This window comes from Neofelis nebulosa, chromosome 17 (genome assembly GCF_028018385.1).
Source record: "Neofelis nebulosa isolate mNeoNeb1 chromosome 17, mNeoNeb1.pri, whole genome shotgun sequence".
In the NCBI taxonomy this organism is placed as follows: domain Eukaryota; kingdom Metazoa; phylum Chordata; class Mammalia; order Carnivora; family Felidae; genus Neofelis; species Neofelis nebulosa.
In genome coordinates, this window is record NC_080798.1 from 26,751,692 (window position 1) to 26,768,583 (window position 16,892).

At 45.5% G+C, this 16,892-nt stretch overlaps 1 protein-coding gene across 3 annotated transcripts in view; it reads right to left on the bottom strand.

Annotated features, from left to right (window-relative positions):
- The window catches only part of LOC131499080 (ATP-binding cassette sub-family C member 12), a 174,680-nt gene that overhangs the window by 125,637 nt on the left and 32,151 nt on the right, over positions 1-16,892 (bottom strand). For 2 of the 3 annotated variants that reach the window (XM_058706804.1, XM_058706802.1), the window contains exons 12-20: positions 15,618-15,689; positions 13,118-13,242; positions 11,214-11,286; positions 9,329-9,532; positions 7,675-7,809; positions 7,496-7,592; positions 5,668-5,757; positions 2,992-3,095; positions 315-512 (exon numbers count right to left, since the gene is read on the bottom strand). In XM_058706804.1, the coding sequence (XP_058562787.1) occupies positions 315-512; positions 2,992-3,095; positions 5,668-5,757; positions 7,496-7,592; positions 7,675-7,809; positions 9,329-9,532; positions 11,214-11,286; positions 13,118-13,242; positions 15,618-15,689 (1,098 nt within the window). The remainder of the gene's footprint in view (positions 1-314; positions 513-2,991; positions 3,096-5,667; positions 5,758-7,495; positions 7,593-7,674; positions 7,810-9,328; positions 9,533-11,213; positions 11,287-13,117; positions 13,243-15,617; positions 15,690-16,892) is intronic. The other variant, XM_058706805.1, reaches the window with a different exon arrangement.

Genomic DNA, 16,892 nt, shown 5'->3' on the forward strand with positions numbered 1-16,892 from the left:
TGTCCAAGTCCATAGAATGTACAGAATAAAGAAGACTTTAGATAAACCAGGGACTGATGATGATGACGATGATGATGATAATGTATTGATAGTAGCTCATCAATTGTAACAAACATCCCGCTCTAATGCAAGATGTTAATAACAGAAGAAACTGGGAGATTAGTAAGGAGCATATGAGAACTCTGTACTTTCCACTTAATTTTTCTTAAACCAAAAGCTGCTCCAAAAAATGAAGTCTAGTAATTAAAAAAAGAAAGAAAAGCAGGAAAGGCTAGGGCTCAGCCTGCAACAGCAGCCAATACCCAAGCCCATACCTTGCTAAGGAGTTTGCTGTGCAGGGCGGTGGATGCTTTCCTCGTGAGTTTGGTGAAGGCCTTCGAGAAGCAGAGGCCCATGCAGATTAGCAACAGCACACTGAGGCCATACACCAGTTGGTAAATTGGCAGCTGAGGGTTGTCCAGTATGTCACCTGGGTCTGCTGTTGTTCCATTGCTCTCTTGGCTGCTATTGGTCTTCAAGAGAGAACAGAGTGTGGTTTGATAAGACATATAGTTGGTCTTGTGCCCAGTTCCTGGCACAGAGCTCCTAAAATCCGTGTAATTCCCTAAGTGATAGGGGTGCTGGGAGCATCTTTTGTTCTAATATTTGGACGTTGACTCTGATTCCTGACATAAAATCTTCTAAGACCCTTGGAGTCTCTGGAGCAATCTCTAATTGCTTTTTGTAGCTAGTGTGTCTTTTTGTAGCCAGTGAGATGTCTGGTGTGAGGAGGGGGCTAGATAGCGTCAGGATGGAGAACTGGTCACCAGAAAGACCAAGCCATTACTAGAAGTTTAGAACTTTCAACCCCACCCCACCCCACCCTCCGTCTGGCTGGGGAGAGGAGCTGGAGGTTGAATTAATAATTGATCATGCCTATAAGATGAAGCCACCATAAAAATCCCTAAAGTACAGGGTCTAGAGAGCTTCTGGGTTGGTGAATACATTCACATGACATGAGGGTTGTGCACCCCTACTCCACAGGAACAGAAGCTCCTGTACCTGGTGCCTTTCTAGATCTCACCCTATGTACTGCTTCATCTGGCCAATCATCTCTATCCTTTATTATGTCCCTTATAATAAACTGGTAAAAGTATTCCCTGAGTTCTGTCAGCCATTCTAGCAGATGATCAAATCCAAAAAGGAGGTCATGAGAACCCCCAGTTGACACCTGGTCTGCCAGAACTATAGGAGGTCTAGACTCGTGATTGGCATCTGAAGTAGGGACAAGCTTGTGGGACTGAGTGCTTAACCTGGGGAGTCTGCACTAACTCCAGGTGGTGTCAGACTGACTTGAATTGTAGGACACACAGATGTTGTCCAGAGCATTATAGAGTTGGTTGCTTTCAGAAAAAAACTGCACAATAGACATCAGAAGCATTGTGTGGGAATAGAGCAAAATAGTGAGTTTTCTTTCTTTGGGGAGGCAGATCATCTGAATCAGGCACCCGCAAGGCTGCCAGGGTAGAAAAGGCTTGATAAATTCACTCTATGGTGATTAGGAATTTGTGCTATATTGGGGCGCCTGGGTGGCTCAGTCGGTTGAGCAGCAGACTCTTGATTTCAGCTCAGGTCATGATCTCCTGGCTCATGAGTTCTAGCCCCACATTGGCTCACTGCTGTCAGCCTGTCAACGCAGAGCCTACTTCTGATCCTCTGCCCCCCACCTCTCTCTCTGCCCCTCTACTGCTCCCACTCAAATATAAATAAATCTCCTTCTCAAAAATAAATAAACATTTCAAAAAGAATATTTTTAAAAAGTTAACCAAGTACTCCTTTGGGTAAACATGGCTTGGAATTAGAGAACCAAGTTCAAGTACCAGCAGGGGACTTCACATCCCAGGGAAGGTTCTTTTTCACACTATCCTCTATAAAATGGAGACAGAACCCACCTCCGAATGTGGTTGGGAAGATGAATGAATTAAGCAGGCACATAATGGCTGAGAACTGCAGGTCTCTCAACACAAAATAATTCCAACCAAACCCCTGTGCTAAGAGACTTGACCAAACTTCATCATGGCTTCTAGCAGCTTAAGGCATGTCCCTAGGAGGACCCCAGCCCCCGCCCCCCATCAAAATGCCTGCCTGCGGAATCTCAACCACCACCAGGAAAAGTTACCATTTGTTCTAGCCCACACCTGACAGCATGCCCCTGACCTCCCTTTCTCGGAGCCCTCACTAAAAAGTGCTTACAGCTGTGAATACATAGCTCTTACAACTCAGAGCATCTCTCCCAAGGACCTGGAAACCATGTCTTTAAAATGTAATCACCATGAAGGATAGGGCCTCTGTCTCCCAGTCCCTGTGGAAGATTAGTCCTAACTTTGATAACTGCCAGCTAATGGACACAGCTGACCTCATCACATTCACACTCACCAACCCTGGATAAATTTCACTCCTCTGCCTCTATTCAGTCCCCACATTCATTCTCCCTTTAAAACACCCAAATCACCTGTGCACAAATCATATGACTTTCAGCTCTTTCCCCTGCCATCAGTAGTGACTGAGTAAAATGTGTTTTCCCTGCTTTCACTAACATCAGCTGTGTTTAACTGTGATGTGTCCTCCCAGCCCCCAACAAGGAGTCCAGAGGCACATTTTAAATAAAGCAGAATGAGAAGACAAAAGGGCTACCAAAGGAAAGATCACTACATGGAATGTAAAGCATTCTTGAGGACCTTTCTGGGGACATAAACCTCTTGGTTTTGTCCTGACGAGACTGCACTGGTGACCACTCATTCTATGAACACTGGGGGTCAGAGCTGGGAGGGAAGCCCCACGTCTGGCTCTCAGAGGTCCTCTCTAGAGCTTTTTCATTTGTCAACTTGGAAATGGCAGGCTTCAGGCTTGCCATGGGGTTCCCTAACCCATGCTCTGACCCTCATGGGGCCCAAGGGGCCCCACTCCATATCAGCCCACAGAAACACACCCCACTCCCACCATGACACTTACCCCTGAGCCCTGCTGCAACCAATAGCTCAGCCACCAGAAGTTGAAGACTGTGAAGAAGACAATCCCCATCATGAGAAAGACAACAATGGCAGAGGCCATGTAACCTGGAGAGACAGGAAAGGGGTAACACACAGGTGCCATAAAAAGGTGAAGGATACTGGTTGACAAAGTTGCTCAGCCATTCCAATCCCTTGGATCTCCTTGACCCCCATCCACCTTGGACACCTTGGAGGACTTCCAAGGTTAGGAAGCCCAGTAGTCAAGTCCTGACTCTACTACTTACAGGCTATGTTAGACTGAGCAAAGTACCAAAAGTCATTCCACTGTTTTACCTATGAAATTGTGATGGTAGTCATACTAGCCACATGGGATCACTCTGAAGAGGATATGTGATAATGTGCGCCAAACACCTAACCCAGTGCCTGGCACAAAAGCAATATTCTAGAGTAGTCTCCCTTATGCAGGTCCTGAGGATTCAGTCTTAAAAATGACATCAGCTATCTTTTATGTGGTATGTACTACTATGGACTATGTGCCAGGCATAGTACTAAACACAGACATTATCTCTGAATTTGGAATTCATGCACCCATTTACTGAGTATCCAAGAAGGGAAGAAACTTGTCCAAGGTCATAGAGCTGGCAAGTGGTAGAGCTTGGATTCAAAAAAGCCAAGGATGCGGGGCACCCAGGTGACTCTGTCGGTTAAGCGTCTAACTTCAGCTGAGGTCATGATCTCAGGGTTTGTGAGTTCGAGTCCTGCGTCAAGCTCTGTGCAGATGGTCAGAGCCTGGAGGATGCTTCAGATTCTGTGTCTCCCCCTCTTCCTCTCTCTCTGTTCCTCCCCCACTCATGCTCTGTCTCTTAAAAATACATAAATGTTAAAAAAAATTTTTTTTAAGCCAAGGATGGGAAAACCCAGGGTGCATCCCTTCCTTCTGTAGATGTCCCTGCCCCCAGCACTCTCCCCACCTGTTCAGTCTGTGCCCCGTTCCCATATTTGTGGGTGTTGTTAAGGTTTTAATTTTTAAGTAATCTCTACACCCAACATGGGGCTCGATCTTACAACCCTGAGATCAAGAGTCTCATGCTCCACCGAATGAGCCAGCCACGGAACCCCTTGCCCATATTTCTTCTTTTGAATTCAACCCTTCCTTAAGCTCCACTCAAGGGTCACCCCTTCTTTGATGACATCTGAGACTGTGCCTAGCCACAGAGATCTTTCTTACTACCTGGGTAATGCAGATGTCATAATTCTCCAGCTAGATTCCATGACTGGCCCTTGGAGGCCTTTATGCCCCTTCTCCTCTGGAGCTTGGCACAGTGCCTGGCCCATAATAAGTACTTTGTAAATACAGATCAATTGGTTGCTGGATTCATTCTGGATTCATTCATGCATTTACAGGCATCTGCTGCTCCCCTCTCTGGATAGGCACTATGTTACGCCCTGCAGGGCTACCCATGGTAGAAGGAATAGGGATGGTGATCTATGCACAGCCTACCTCTTCCTCCTTTAGACAAGTAGAAAGAAGATACACCTTACATGGGGTTAGGTTCCAAATTCAATCAAAAGTAAAAAGTTGGCATGGAGTCCCAGTTACTCTCACAAATATCTTAAATTACTTAAAAAGGACAGTATTATATACTTGGTTTTGTGTTTATAAAATTGTACAGTTATATTTATATGAATTTGGTAATGTATACCCTTTAATAAAGCAGTAGCTTTGAAACTTCTAGCTGCCTGCCACCCACCATCAGAAATGTATTTTGAATGCACACCAGGATAAAGGCTTCACCAATGTCACTGTATGAAATGGAAGCAGAAAATTTCTATTCTCTTCTATCGGATTTCTTTCAGTGCTGCTTAAAATCCACTCAGCTGATTTCAGAACCCACTAGTGGATCAGGACATAAAGTTTGAAAAACACTCAAAGAGTTCTGTATGAACTACATTTTCTTATTTTCTCTGTTCTTGGTGCTATGGCAGCTGGGGCCTTGATCTTGAGGAGACTGCTCTTCCCAGGGCTAATTCCTAGAAACAGCAAATGACCCCCTGTGAGCACACTTGGGATGTACAAATCAACCAACACACAGCCACACTCCCAACCTCATCCTGCATCAAACTCACACACCAAACCAACATTCCTGCCCTAAATCACCCCAGGCCCAGGTTCCAAATAACTAGGGACCAGTCCTATAGCCCAGAGCCCCCCCCCCCAATTATTCATTATAATCCTAAACTTACTCAGCATACCCACCCTGTCACACCCACTCCTTCCCACAAAAACCCCAATAAGGCCTTGGGGCCTTCCCTCTGCCTCCTGACCAATGTGGCCCTGCATGGCATGCCCTGTCTCCTGTTCCTAGGATCCTGTGAACATAAACTTCTCCCTTTGTGTCAATAATTTCCATGCATGCCTGCATGTCTTACCATACCTGATTAAAATAAATCTCAGGTACATTTTAACACAATACGAAACCTAACTTCCAGCACTGACTATGGTGGTAGTTGAGTGTGGCTGAGATTGGAATTTTGCAGGTCAAACCCGTGAATGGCATGACTCCTCTGTGCCTCTCTACTTTGCATGACTGCACACATTCCAGTCTGACCCAGTTTCAGTGGCAGGTCCAGTCAGAGAGAGAGCCCCAGGCCTGGCATGGCAGCTGACATACTGTACCTCCAGTTGCCTGGATATAGTGGTGGTAGACACTCCATCTCAGGGACCCTTCTTTCATCTTCTCCTTCCTTGTGAGCTGATTTTCCAGCACTGGGTCAGAGTAAGAAAACAAGGAAATGATGTGTCTTTCAATCACTTGCATGGCCTTCCAAGGTCAAGAAGACTTTTTATGAAGCCTTCCACCCCTGACTTCCACCCTTTTCCAGAGACCTCATCTTCCAACTGCAGTGCCCCATCCAAGTCTGATTCTAACCAGCATGTTTTCCTTGGAAAACTCTGCCAAAGGTAACTTTGACCTGAATTCCACAGCCTGCAAAGGGGTTTCAACCCCAGCCATTCAATAATCCTTGGGGTCTGGGGGCTCCCAAGATCTTGATGGGTTGGGAGAGGCAGCAGGAGAGAATGAAGAAAGCAATGATATGGAACCAGAAAACTGGGTTCCAGAATGGTCATTACAATACTTTGCAAGCTTAGGCAAATCATTTAACTTCTCTGTTTCCTCATCTGACAACTGGCAAGCCTATAGATAGTTGCTAAGATGCTTTGCAGGAATATTCTTCTAAGAAGTCCTCAAAAAAAAAAAAACAAAACAGCTGTCTAGACTCTTGTCCTAGAGCAGGGAAGAGAGACGAGTTCCTGAAGTCCCAGTAGATGCTACTGATGACAGTAGCAACAAAAGGAAGCAGCACTGTGGGGGTATCTGTCATTTCTGCCTAAGGCTCTCCCTTCTTCTAATAATGCCCTAATTTCCCCTGGGGAAAGGGCTCTCTTCCTGGAATTTGAATTTTGAGGGAAATCACACTATTATGGAAAATATTTAGAGTAGATTTTCTTCAAAAAGATCCTGCACCTGTTCCTGCCACTTATGGCTCAAAATTGCTGAAGAGTGATTCTTCAACTTTTCATTTTGTGATCTTCCAATTATTCTTCTGCCCAAATCGAGCTGCTTCATTGCTAGATGATTTTGGTGACAAGAGCCTCTAATAGGCCAAGCACTATCCTGGGGCTTCCCTACACATGACCTCATCTTATCTCCACTACAACACTACAAAGTAAGCACTAGTTACCTTCAATTTTGCAAATGAGGGTTCAGAGAGGTTATGTTGCTTTGCCAAGGTCACCCAGCTTTGTAAGCAGCAGAGTTGGAATTCAAATTGAGAACTGTCTTACTTTAAAAATGAAGGTCTTTCTGCCCTGCTGCCCTGTTTCAGAAAAGAGCTAGACTGTGAGCTTCTGGATATCCAAGACTGGGCCAAATTCATATCTGTTTTTTTTTTAAGTTTATTTACTCTGAGAGCATGCACAGGCAATGAATGGGCAGAGAGAGAGGAGAGAGAGAGAATTCCAAGCAGGCTCCGCACTGTCATCATGGAGCCTGACATGGAGCTTGAACTCACCAACGTGAGATCATTGACCTGAGCCGAAATCAAGAGCTGGACACTTAACTGACTGAGCCACCTAGGTGTCCCTCATTTCTGATTTCTAATACCTTTGTTTTCAACATTTGCTTTCAACAAATATGTAATGATTGAAAGTCTAAATGCCTTACAGTTAAATTTATGCCACTCCAGGCCAAAGCTACCCACACTCTGTGTCTGCCTCTGCACACTCTCAACTCTGCCCCCCACAACACTTACTTCCTAGATCTTCAGGCCTCCTGACCAGCACAGTCCGAACCCCACCACCCTCAACTACTTGGATCATGTGGTCTAGGATCCTGGCCAGTGAAAGACATGGCCCTGTCTGGGGTCCAGGAGGAAATGCTAGGTCATCTAGAGGACCCAGGTAGACGCACAGGTGTTCTTGCCCTGTTGCCCAGCACCATTACCAGCATTTTCATAGACAGACTCTTCCTGGAAGGTGGTCTGGGCTTGCCCTTGCACCTGAGAGTCTTCTGCTGTCTTTGCTGTGTCCTGCAGTGGATCCTGGGAAGAAAGAACATGTCATGAATGCAGGGGTCAGGGGGTGCTCCTCTACATGGGCAGTGTGGGGCGGGTTGGAAATCACCTGTGTGGCTTCTCCCTGCATGTTCTGGATGAGTTGGGCGTATTGTCCCTTTTTCTGTATTAATTCACTATGAATTCCTTTTTCACAGATTTTCCCATCTTCTAGCAAAATGATCTGGTCACAAAACGCTAAATACTAAAGAGTCAGAAGAAATAGAGCCTTCAGTAAGCATACAAAAAGATATCCCACTTCACCACTCATAAGGAAAATATAAATTTAAATCATAATAAAATATTATTTTATCCCCTCATGTTGGCAAAAATCTTAAAGCATTGCATAAGTGCAAGCATTGGTGATGACTGCAGGTATAGGGAATCTCGTACAAGGTAGGGGGTTGCAAATTAGTCCAAATACTGTGGAAGACAACATGATAATATCTAGTGAAATTAAATATTTAAGCATTATGACCCAACAATTGGATGCCTAAAACTCTAATCCCAATAAATTCTCAAACATACATAAAGACACATATGAAATGACGTACGCCAAAGCATTTTTTTTGTAAAAATGAAAAATGAGAAACAACCTAGATGTCAATCCCAGAGAAATAAATTCTGCTGTACCCAGATATTGGACTGCTACGCCAGTGAGAATTTTAAAAAGCTGCATGTATCAACATGGGACATCTCAAAAATACAATATTGGGTGAAACATGCAAATTACCAAATGACGCAGGAAGTAAAATATCAATTACATAAAGCTTTAAAATATTCAAAAGGGCACTTTACCATGTCTAGAGGTGCTTACATGTGTTGTAAGAGTGTGGAGGCCTGCACAGGAATGACAAACAGGAAAGTGAGGAGAACAAGAGGCAGGAGACAGAATGCAATCAGAGAGGGGATCTATGTTCAATTGTGTCTTCTGGGTGGTAGAAACATGGGTTTTCATTAGACTATTTAATAAACTGTTCTTATGTCTTAAATATTTTGTACCAAAAAAAATAGGCCAAAACAAAAGTAGAGGGAGAAATAATAATAATGCCTTGAGGCCGGAACCAAGTATGGGAGTATCTAGGGCAAAGGCATTATGAGAGGCAGCACCTAGCATGGTCACTGTACTTCATCCAAGAACATGAGACTTGGGGAATTCTTCTCTGAAAGATTTCTTCGTAACTTCAAAAGCAGAAGTCAATCCATCAAATCTGAAGGAGAACTTAAAATTTGGTTTCAATTTTTACCAGCCACAGAAACCATTTACCAGCCTACCCTCTCCATGGGGAAAGCAGAAGACATCCAAGTTTTTTACAATGCTCCTCAAGTTTTGAGGTCTAGTCTGAGAGGAAGAGGTAGCTGCTGTGAGGTTGTTACTGAACCAATGGCAGAATCAATGGCAGAAACGTGAGCATCGGGCACCTGGGTGCCTCAGTTGGTTAAGCGTCTGACTTCAACTCAGGTCATGATCTCATGATTGGTGAGTTCAAGCCCCCCCCCTCCCTGTGTCAGGCTCTCTGGTGTCAGCACAGAGCTCACTTTGGATCCTTTGTCTCCCCCTCTCTCTGCCCCTCCCCTGCTTGCTTCCTGGCTCTCTCGAAAGAAAGAAAGAAAGAAAGAAAGAAAGAAAGAAAGAAAGAAAGAAAGAAAGAAAGAAAGAAAAAGAAAATGTTCAGATCTACATTAGTCATCAATCATGGCCAGAGCCCTGAAAGGGTGATCACCTGCAGCTGGTGGGTCACCAGAATGACAGTCTTCCCCCTAAGCATCTTTTTAATGCACTCCTCAAAGATGTGCTTCCCCACGTGGGTGTCCACAGCAGATAGAGGGTCGTCCAGCAGATAAAGCTCGTGGTCAGAGTAGACAGCGCGGGCCAGGCTGATCCTCTGCTTCTGCCCCCCAGAGAGGTTGAGGCCATGCTCCCCAATCTGCAAATAGACAGCCAAAGGCACTGTGTCCAGAGAACAAGCCCAGCCAGGTATGCTCAAAGTTAGCCAGGTAGGCACATATGACACAATGAACCTCTTTGGTGCACGCTCCTGGACACCTAGTGATTTGGCACCCCTGGTATTTTTTTTAATATTTTTCAAAATTTGCTTAATAGGGAATGAAGAAACTGATTTTTCAGTTAATTAAAATTTTATTACTCATAACTAGATACAATGTTTCTAAACCTGTCAACTTCTAAGGTGGCATTTTAAAACTCTATTTAATAAAACAAATTATTCCTAAGGAAGAGCACCTCCTTATGTCTTATTTGGCTTTTAAATTTCTGTTGACAGCGACTGTCGACTTGCAGCATCATCAGCCCTCTCTGTCTAAGATTGTTTGCATGGTGTACAGCTGCTCAACAGGACAGAGCTGCAATGGCTAGAAGGAGGCTCTGTTGTTGCTGTCAAGAGAAGGAGTACCTTATACACCTTATGTCAGGAGTTGCTGACAGTAACAGGCAACCAGAGTTACTGGACAGCATGTTTTGGGTCCCCTTGCAGACTAGCATGCCAGCACCTGCTGGCTGGCCAGTCCCTCAGTCATCTCTGCAGACAAGGGTGCCAGGGCCTAAGTCCCCATCCCTGCTCTACCATGAACTCTTATGGTCTCTGTAGAAAAGAAGCAGAGTTTAAAGAGCAGCAGGGCAACCTCCTGTCACTGCTCTGCCTCTAGTTCACCACTGTGTGCCCTGGGACAGGCTGCTTCACCCAGTCAAAGGCTTAGTTTTGCATTGAGTCATCACTCAACAAATGCTTACTAAGTGCCTACTGTGCTGTGATGATAAACCAACGCCTGCTCTAGCTGGGCACTGTCCACGGCATTTCGTACATATCAGCTCATCTAGACCTCAAGCTTGACCAGGTCCATACTCTTATTGACGCCATTCTACAAACCAGAACTTGTTCTTTCTACTGAAGAGATAGCCCTGAATAAGACAACTGAGCTCTATGCTCTCAAGGGTTTACAGGGTAAAGGGTATCCATCTCTAAAAGAAGGATAATAAAAGCACTGACCTCCTAGAGCTACCTGAGGTTCACTTAAGACAATTCATTCAGGTTGCTACAATTTTGCATCTGGTGATCAGCAGACTGAGCTATTAATATATCATAAGATCAAGACAATAATAGTCCTTTTATCTTATAAAGGTTTTATGCAGATTAAAAGTGGCTACAGATGTGAAAGACGTCAATTATCACAAAAATGTGAATCATATCGCCATTGGATAGCCATGGCTGCTATTCCCACTGGCAAAGGAAGAGCTGGCCAGAGGGGGCAGAGAGGGAGGGAGCAGAGGGAAAGGAAAGAGGAATGGATGGGAGGTTTCTCATCTTCACAGAGCCTCCACTGCTCTTGCTCCAAAGGTGGAGTTTGAGGTCAGCTCCCCATCCTTGTGGGGTAAGGTAGACTTGTTGCCAGCTCTCACTATAAGATGAGCCCCAATTCCCTCCCTGGGTGGGGAAGGCTTTGAGGCAGCAGCTACAGGGCCGTGAGCTGCTTTGGGAAGGAAGGGCTGGAATCCCTCCTCTACATACCCAGGGAGGCAGCACGAGGACCCCAGAAAAACCATTACAAAGGCACCATCACAGCAGAGGCAGGGGGTGCTCACCTCCCACTCACCTCTGTCATGTCTCCAAAGGGCAGAATTTCCAGGTCCCGGTTGAGGGAGCAGCAATGGAGCACCTGGAGGTACCTGCGACGGACAGAGAACTGAAGGGACAGGTGGCCCAGCCACAGTCCCTGCAGCCTTTCCAAGTCAGGAAGGGAAAGGTCTCTCACTCCATGTTAAGAAATTTGGACTTGATCCAGCATTTAACAGTAAAGCATGGGAGGCTTTTTGCATTTCCTTCCTCCCTTCATTTCCTTTAATCTGATATGTGCATTTAGTAAATATTTGAACAAAACAACAACAACAACAAAAGATATCATGAAAAGCAAGCTTCTCCCATCTTTGACTCTCAGTTGTTTACCTCGGAAACAGCCACTATTATAGTTTTTTACATATTCATTCAGAAATAATGTGGTCAAATATGTTTGTGTGCAGCATATATAGGTTTGTGTTGTTTTAATGGCACCATAATATTTCATTATATGGCTGCACCATAAATTATTTAACCACTGTCCCTGTGATGGACATTGGGGTTCTTTATAGTCTTTTGGTACTATTAACAATGTGTAATATGAACATTCTGGTATATGGGCCTTTGTGTTCATGGGTGATACTACCTATACATTAAACACCTAGCAGTGCTGAGTCTAAGAATTGGTGCATTTCTTTTGGACCAGATACTTGAAAACTGCCCTGTGACGGGGGGGGGGGGGTGATGGGTATTGAAGAGGGCATCTTTTAGGATGAGCACTGGGTGTTGTATGGAAACCAATTTGACAATAAATTTCATATATTTAAAAAAAAACTGCCCTGTGAGCTATATCAGTCTGAAAGCAGAGCAATGACAAGATGAGAGTTGTGTTTGGGGATGGCTGCCCTGCAGGCAGGACACAAGGTGGAAAGAGCAGAAGACTGGAGACAAGGAGCCAAGGGCAGGGGCAGCGGGAACAGTCCAAGCAAGAGATAGCAGGCAAGAACTGGCAGTGAGATGAAGAAGAAGAGAGAAATACAAGAGATATATAGGAGACAGAATTGTCCAATGTGAGTGACAAATTAGATGTGCAGCATCAAAAGACGAGGCGTCAGTCTTGCTGGGGTACACAGTTCACTGATGTCATTAAACCAAATTGGACAACTTGGGAAGAGAAGCAGGCAGGATGAGGGTTGGGCAAGCAGGGCGCTCATGAGCTGGTGTTGGACTCGACACTGAGGAGCCCACAGGACAGCCAGCTGGAGGTGACCAGTTGGTACACCTGTACACCCATCCCCCTCAACATTGCTACTGGGGGCAGATTATAAAATCAAGCAAATGGTCAAAGGAGGCCAAGGTCCACCAGAGTTGGAAGCACAGCTATAGCATTCAGGGCTGTTTTGGTGAATAGACTTCACTCCTAACTTCCAAGTGCATGTCTGAAGCAGGTAAACCCCAGACCGGGAGATAGAGACCACAAAGGGCAAGGATGGTGGTGGTGGCTCACCAGTACTGGTTTCTTCTACATCCCACAACCTCATCACCCTATTTGCTTTACCTTTTGACTTAGAGGTGGGGAATTCATTAATACAAATGAAGTTTTAAAGTACCGTTGTTGGAGGGAGAGGGTTATTTTGACTCCTATAATATAATAGGTAAGCATGGAATTTCTGATAGCAACTGGGTTCAGATCCTGATTCTATCATATCCTCCACGGTCTGTGATTTTAGGCAAATCATTTAACCTCTTGAGGCCTCAACTGACTCATCTAGAAAATGATATGATAATAATCTTTCTTTCACAGCGAGGAGGAAATATGTTGACGCATAGAAGTGAGCACATAGCAAGTGTTGGCAGTTGTCAAATTACTATTCACAGCTGGGGATCCCTCCCCCAACCAGCCCCACGCACCTGTGTCCCTCCTGGGCCCTCCCAGAAGCTTACCGGGCCTTGTCGTACTGGCCTCCCATGAGGATGTTCTCCCTGACGCTAGCCCTGATGATCCAGGCCTGCTGGGGGACATAAGCCAGGCTTCCATGCACCCCTACTGAGCCCTCCAGCAAGTGCATCTGCAGCAAAGGGAGTCAGCCTCAGGACCGGGTGGAACAGGGGAGGACCCTGTCTGGCTCAGCAGCCACAGTGTCCAGTGACCCACCACCCCCTGGGACCCTCGGGGCTCTCCAATGTAAAGGGAATTTTAACATGGTCCTGCCAGGCCCACCAGTGAGTCTGAGGGAAGGTCCTGGGAATGTGGGACAGGAGCCAGAGCTAAACCAGGCCAGTTCCTGCTGTGACTAGATCCAAGGTCTGCCTTGAAGCCGCCCCATACTTTTTCTTATTTCTCCAGTCCCATTCTCTAGCAAGTGGTGCTTCCATGGTCTTCATGGTGAGATGGAATGTTCTAGGTCATCTCTGACCATCTCTGGATATCAACAGAATTATTTCTGATGTCATTAGATGTGATAATGTCATCCTGTGTAGATGGGAAAAAGTCCTTTTTGGGGGGACATCACGATGAAGTATTAAGTGGGAAAAGTCTCACAATCTCTGTAATTTAAAATAGTTCCACAAAATGTGTTTCTACATAAATGTGGCAAAAATGCAAATGCTATCAACTGTTGAATCTAGATGGTAGGTATATGGGTGTTTAGTGTCTTTCTGCTTTTCTGTTTGGTAAATTTAAAAGCCCTTTTAAAAAAGAGCTGGGGGGAGGGGTGTCTGGGTGGCTCAGTCAGTTAAATGTCTGACTCTTGATCTCAGCTCAAGTCATGATCTCACAGTTTGTGGGATCAAGACCTGAGTCAGGCTTGTGCTGGCAGCATGGAGCCTGCTTAGGATTCACTCGCTCCCTCTCTCTCTCTGCTCCTCCACCACTTGTGCATGCATTTTCTCTCTCAAAATAAATAAATAAACTTAAAAAAAAAGACTGTAACCCCCATCCCCACCACCCCAGCATAAGATATCATCATCCTGTGTTCCTTTCTCTTTATTAACCTGTGCTTCCTACTTCTGATTTGGAGCCAGGCTTTAATTAATTAGAACAAAACTTTAAAATGATATCTTTTTGTCTCCCTTTATTAGATGGGAAGTGACTGGTTCATTTCAAGAGGAAACTGAGAAACCACTGGCCACACAGAAAGGTGGCCTTGGATGGAGGCTGCAAGGAAATGTTGCCATTGTGAAAAGCGAAGCTCTGACATCAAGTGGACCTGGGTTTCAACCCTGGCTCCTCCCTCACCTGTGGTGTGACCTTGGGCCAGTCACCTCTCTGAACCTCATCTGCTCACCTATAAACTGGCCATAATGGCTGCCTTCCTCATGAGGTTATTTCCAAGTTAAAGGAGAAAATAGGAAGCTCTTAGCACAGGGCCTGGCATGAAAGTACTATTCAAACTATTTTTACTATTTTTTATTTAAGTACAATCTTATTTCCAAGAAGTTGGGGCAAGGCCATCACATGTGGAGCATGAACAGGTGAGCTGTCAGGAGAGAGTTCCATGGACAATATGACCACATTCCAAGGAAGTGATGAGGTTGACTATAACATTTGGGAAAAGCTGAGGGAAGAGCTAGATAAAGGAAGAAACTGCGAGTCCTCCCAACAACCTGGAAGGAGGGCAAAGAAAGGAGGGGAGAGAGAGAGCAGCCCAGGGCTGGGTGCGGCTGGGGCTGAGCGGGGAAGTACTGAAGAGAACCCCCTGGGGGAGATGGCCATAAATTCACACCAGATGCCATGGCTGTTTTAAAGTGTTGTTCAGTGAAAAGTGTGCAATGTGATCTCAATTGTTTTAGAGCAACAGGTTAGGGCTTTTTGGAAACTGGAAGAAGGGTAGGCTGAGGCACATGTCTGCCTGGCTGCAGACTAAGCAGACTTCAAGAATATCTGCAGACTGGACTTGGAGGGTTTGGATCTCAGGGGCAGGGGCACCCACCAGGCATGTAAATTCCACTGCTGGAGTGTAAGTGTAAGACTGTCCTGTCCCATCCCATGAAGGAGGGCCTCCTCTCCCTTGCCCCTCCTTCCTTCTTCCTCCTCCTCCCTCCCTCCACATTGCTCTCCTGATGTCCTCTCACAAAGGACACCTGTCTCACTCTGAGTTTGGCTTCATGAGATGATTTTTATTATCATATTAAATTTTGGGACACCCTGTATCATCACCCTGAGAGCTGATTGATTACAAACAGGGTGGGGAAAGCACAGAGAACTGGTGAGGGCAGATCTCTGGGTGAGCTAAGAGGCAGCACTCCTGGAGGGTGAGAAGGCGGCACATTTATAACACACCTCCCCCTCGGTGCATGCCCAACTGCTCTCAATTTATAAAAATTGCATTGGCTCAGATCCCATCAAGCAAGAAAGTGATGGTGAGGTGGACTGGGGGAACTCAAGCTTGGGAGTCCCTGGGCTGCCTGTGGATGGGCATGCATGCAGTCACAAGTCACTTACCTCCCCCAGGATGGCTGACAAAAGGCTGCTCTTGCCACTTCCAGTGTTGCCACAGACCCCCAACAAGGTCCCCTGCAAAGCCAAGGAGGAACATTGGGACAGCACACCCCTCCTACTCACCCAGGGTGGGTCTGTTGTTTGAACACAAAATGACAAATAGAAAACAAAATAACCACATCCACCCCAAGGCCTCTCAGACTAGCAAAGCTCAAAAGGGTAGGATGTCACAATCTCAAAGGAAGGAAGTCACATGCAAGTGACAGAGAGGAATTCATGGATAGGTGGTCCTATCAGGCAAGAAACCCAAATTCCAGATCCGTACCTTTCTGCTCTATTATCTTGGGCAAGTCATTTATCCTCTCTGTGCCTCAGTTTCTTCATGTATAAAATGGGCACAGAGAAGTCAGCCTCACAGAATTCATGCATACATACACTTATTCATTCATCCATCCATTAAATGGTATTTAAGTTTCTCCTAGGTATCAAGTAATGAATAAAAGAACTCTCATTCCATATTCTGATGGGGGAGGGGGAGATAAACCATGAAATAAATAAGCAAACAAACAAACAAATAATATCAGATGAAGATAAGTGATTTAAGTAAAATGAAATTTGCTGCTGTGACCGAAGCAAATTATAGATGGGTTGGCCAGCAAAGGCTTCTTAAGGCAGTTGTCATTGCAGCTGAGACCTGAATGACAAGAAAGAGCCAGACACAGGAAGATCTGGTGGTTCCAAACCATGGAACATCAGGGGCAAAGGTCGTGAGACAGGAACAAGGTCTGCTGCCAAAGTGCTATGAGAGGGCTAGTGTAGCTGGTGTGGAAGGAATGAGTGGGAGAAGAGGTCAGAGATGTGGGTGGGGCCTCACCTAGTTTCACTTCCAGGAGGAAGGTACAGAGGCGAAATTTGGACAAGAAGGGAAGCTAGCCCTTGCAAATATTAGTCAGAGAAGAAACCAGATAAGGTGAGTTCACAGAGCAACCAAATGGAAAAGTGTAGGGTAGTTCCCAGCGCATACTAGCAACTTAATAAATGTTGGTCTCTTTCCCCTTCTCTCCCAGCATATAGCATAATATTCTGGATCTTGTTATCAGAAAACAAATTGTAGATGATCAATTGGTTCCCACTAAAGCATGAAAGACTTCCTGTGCTTGCCCTCCAGGAATAATTGGTATTTAAAAGAGGGGTTTAGAGAGGGCAGTTTTTAGCCAAGGAAATGGTGGCAGGAAGCTCGGGCCTTAGGCCCCAAAAGTCTGGCAGCCGGCCTGCCTG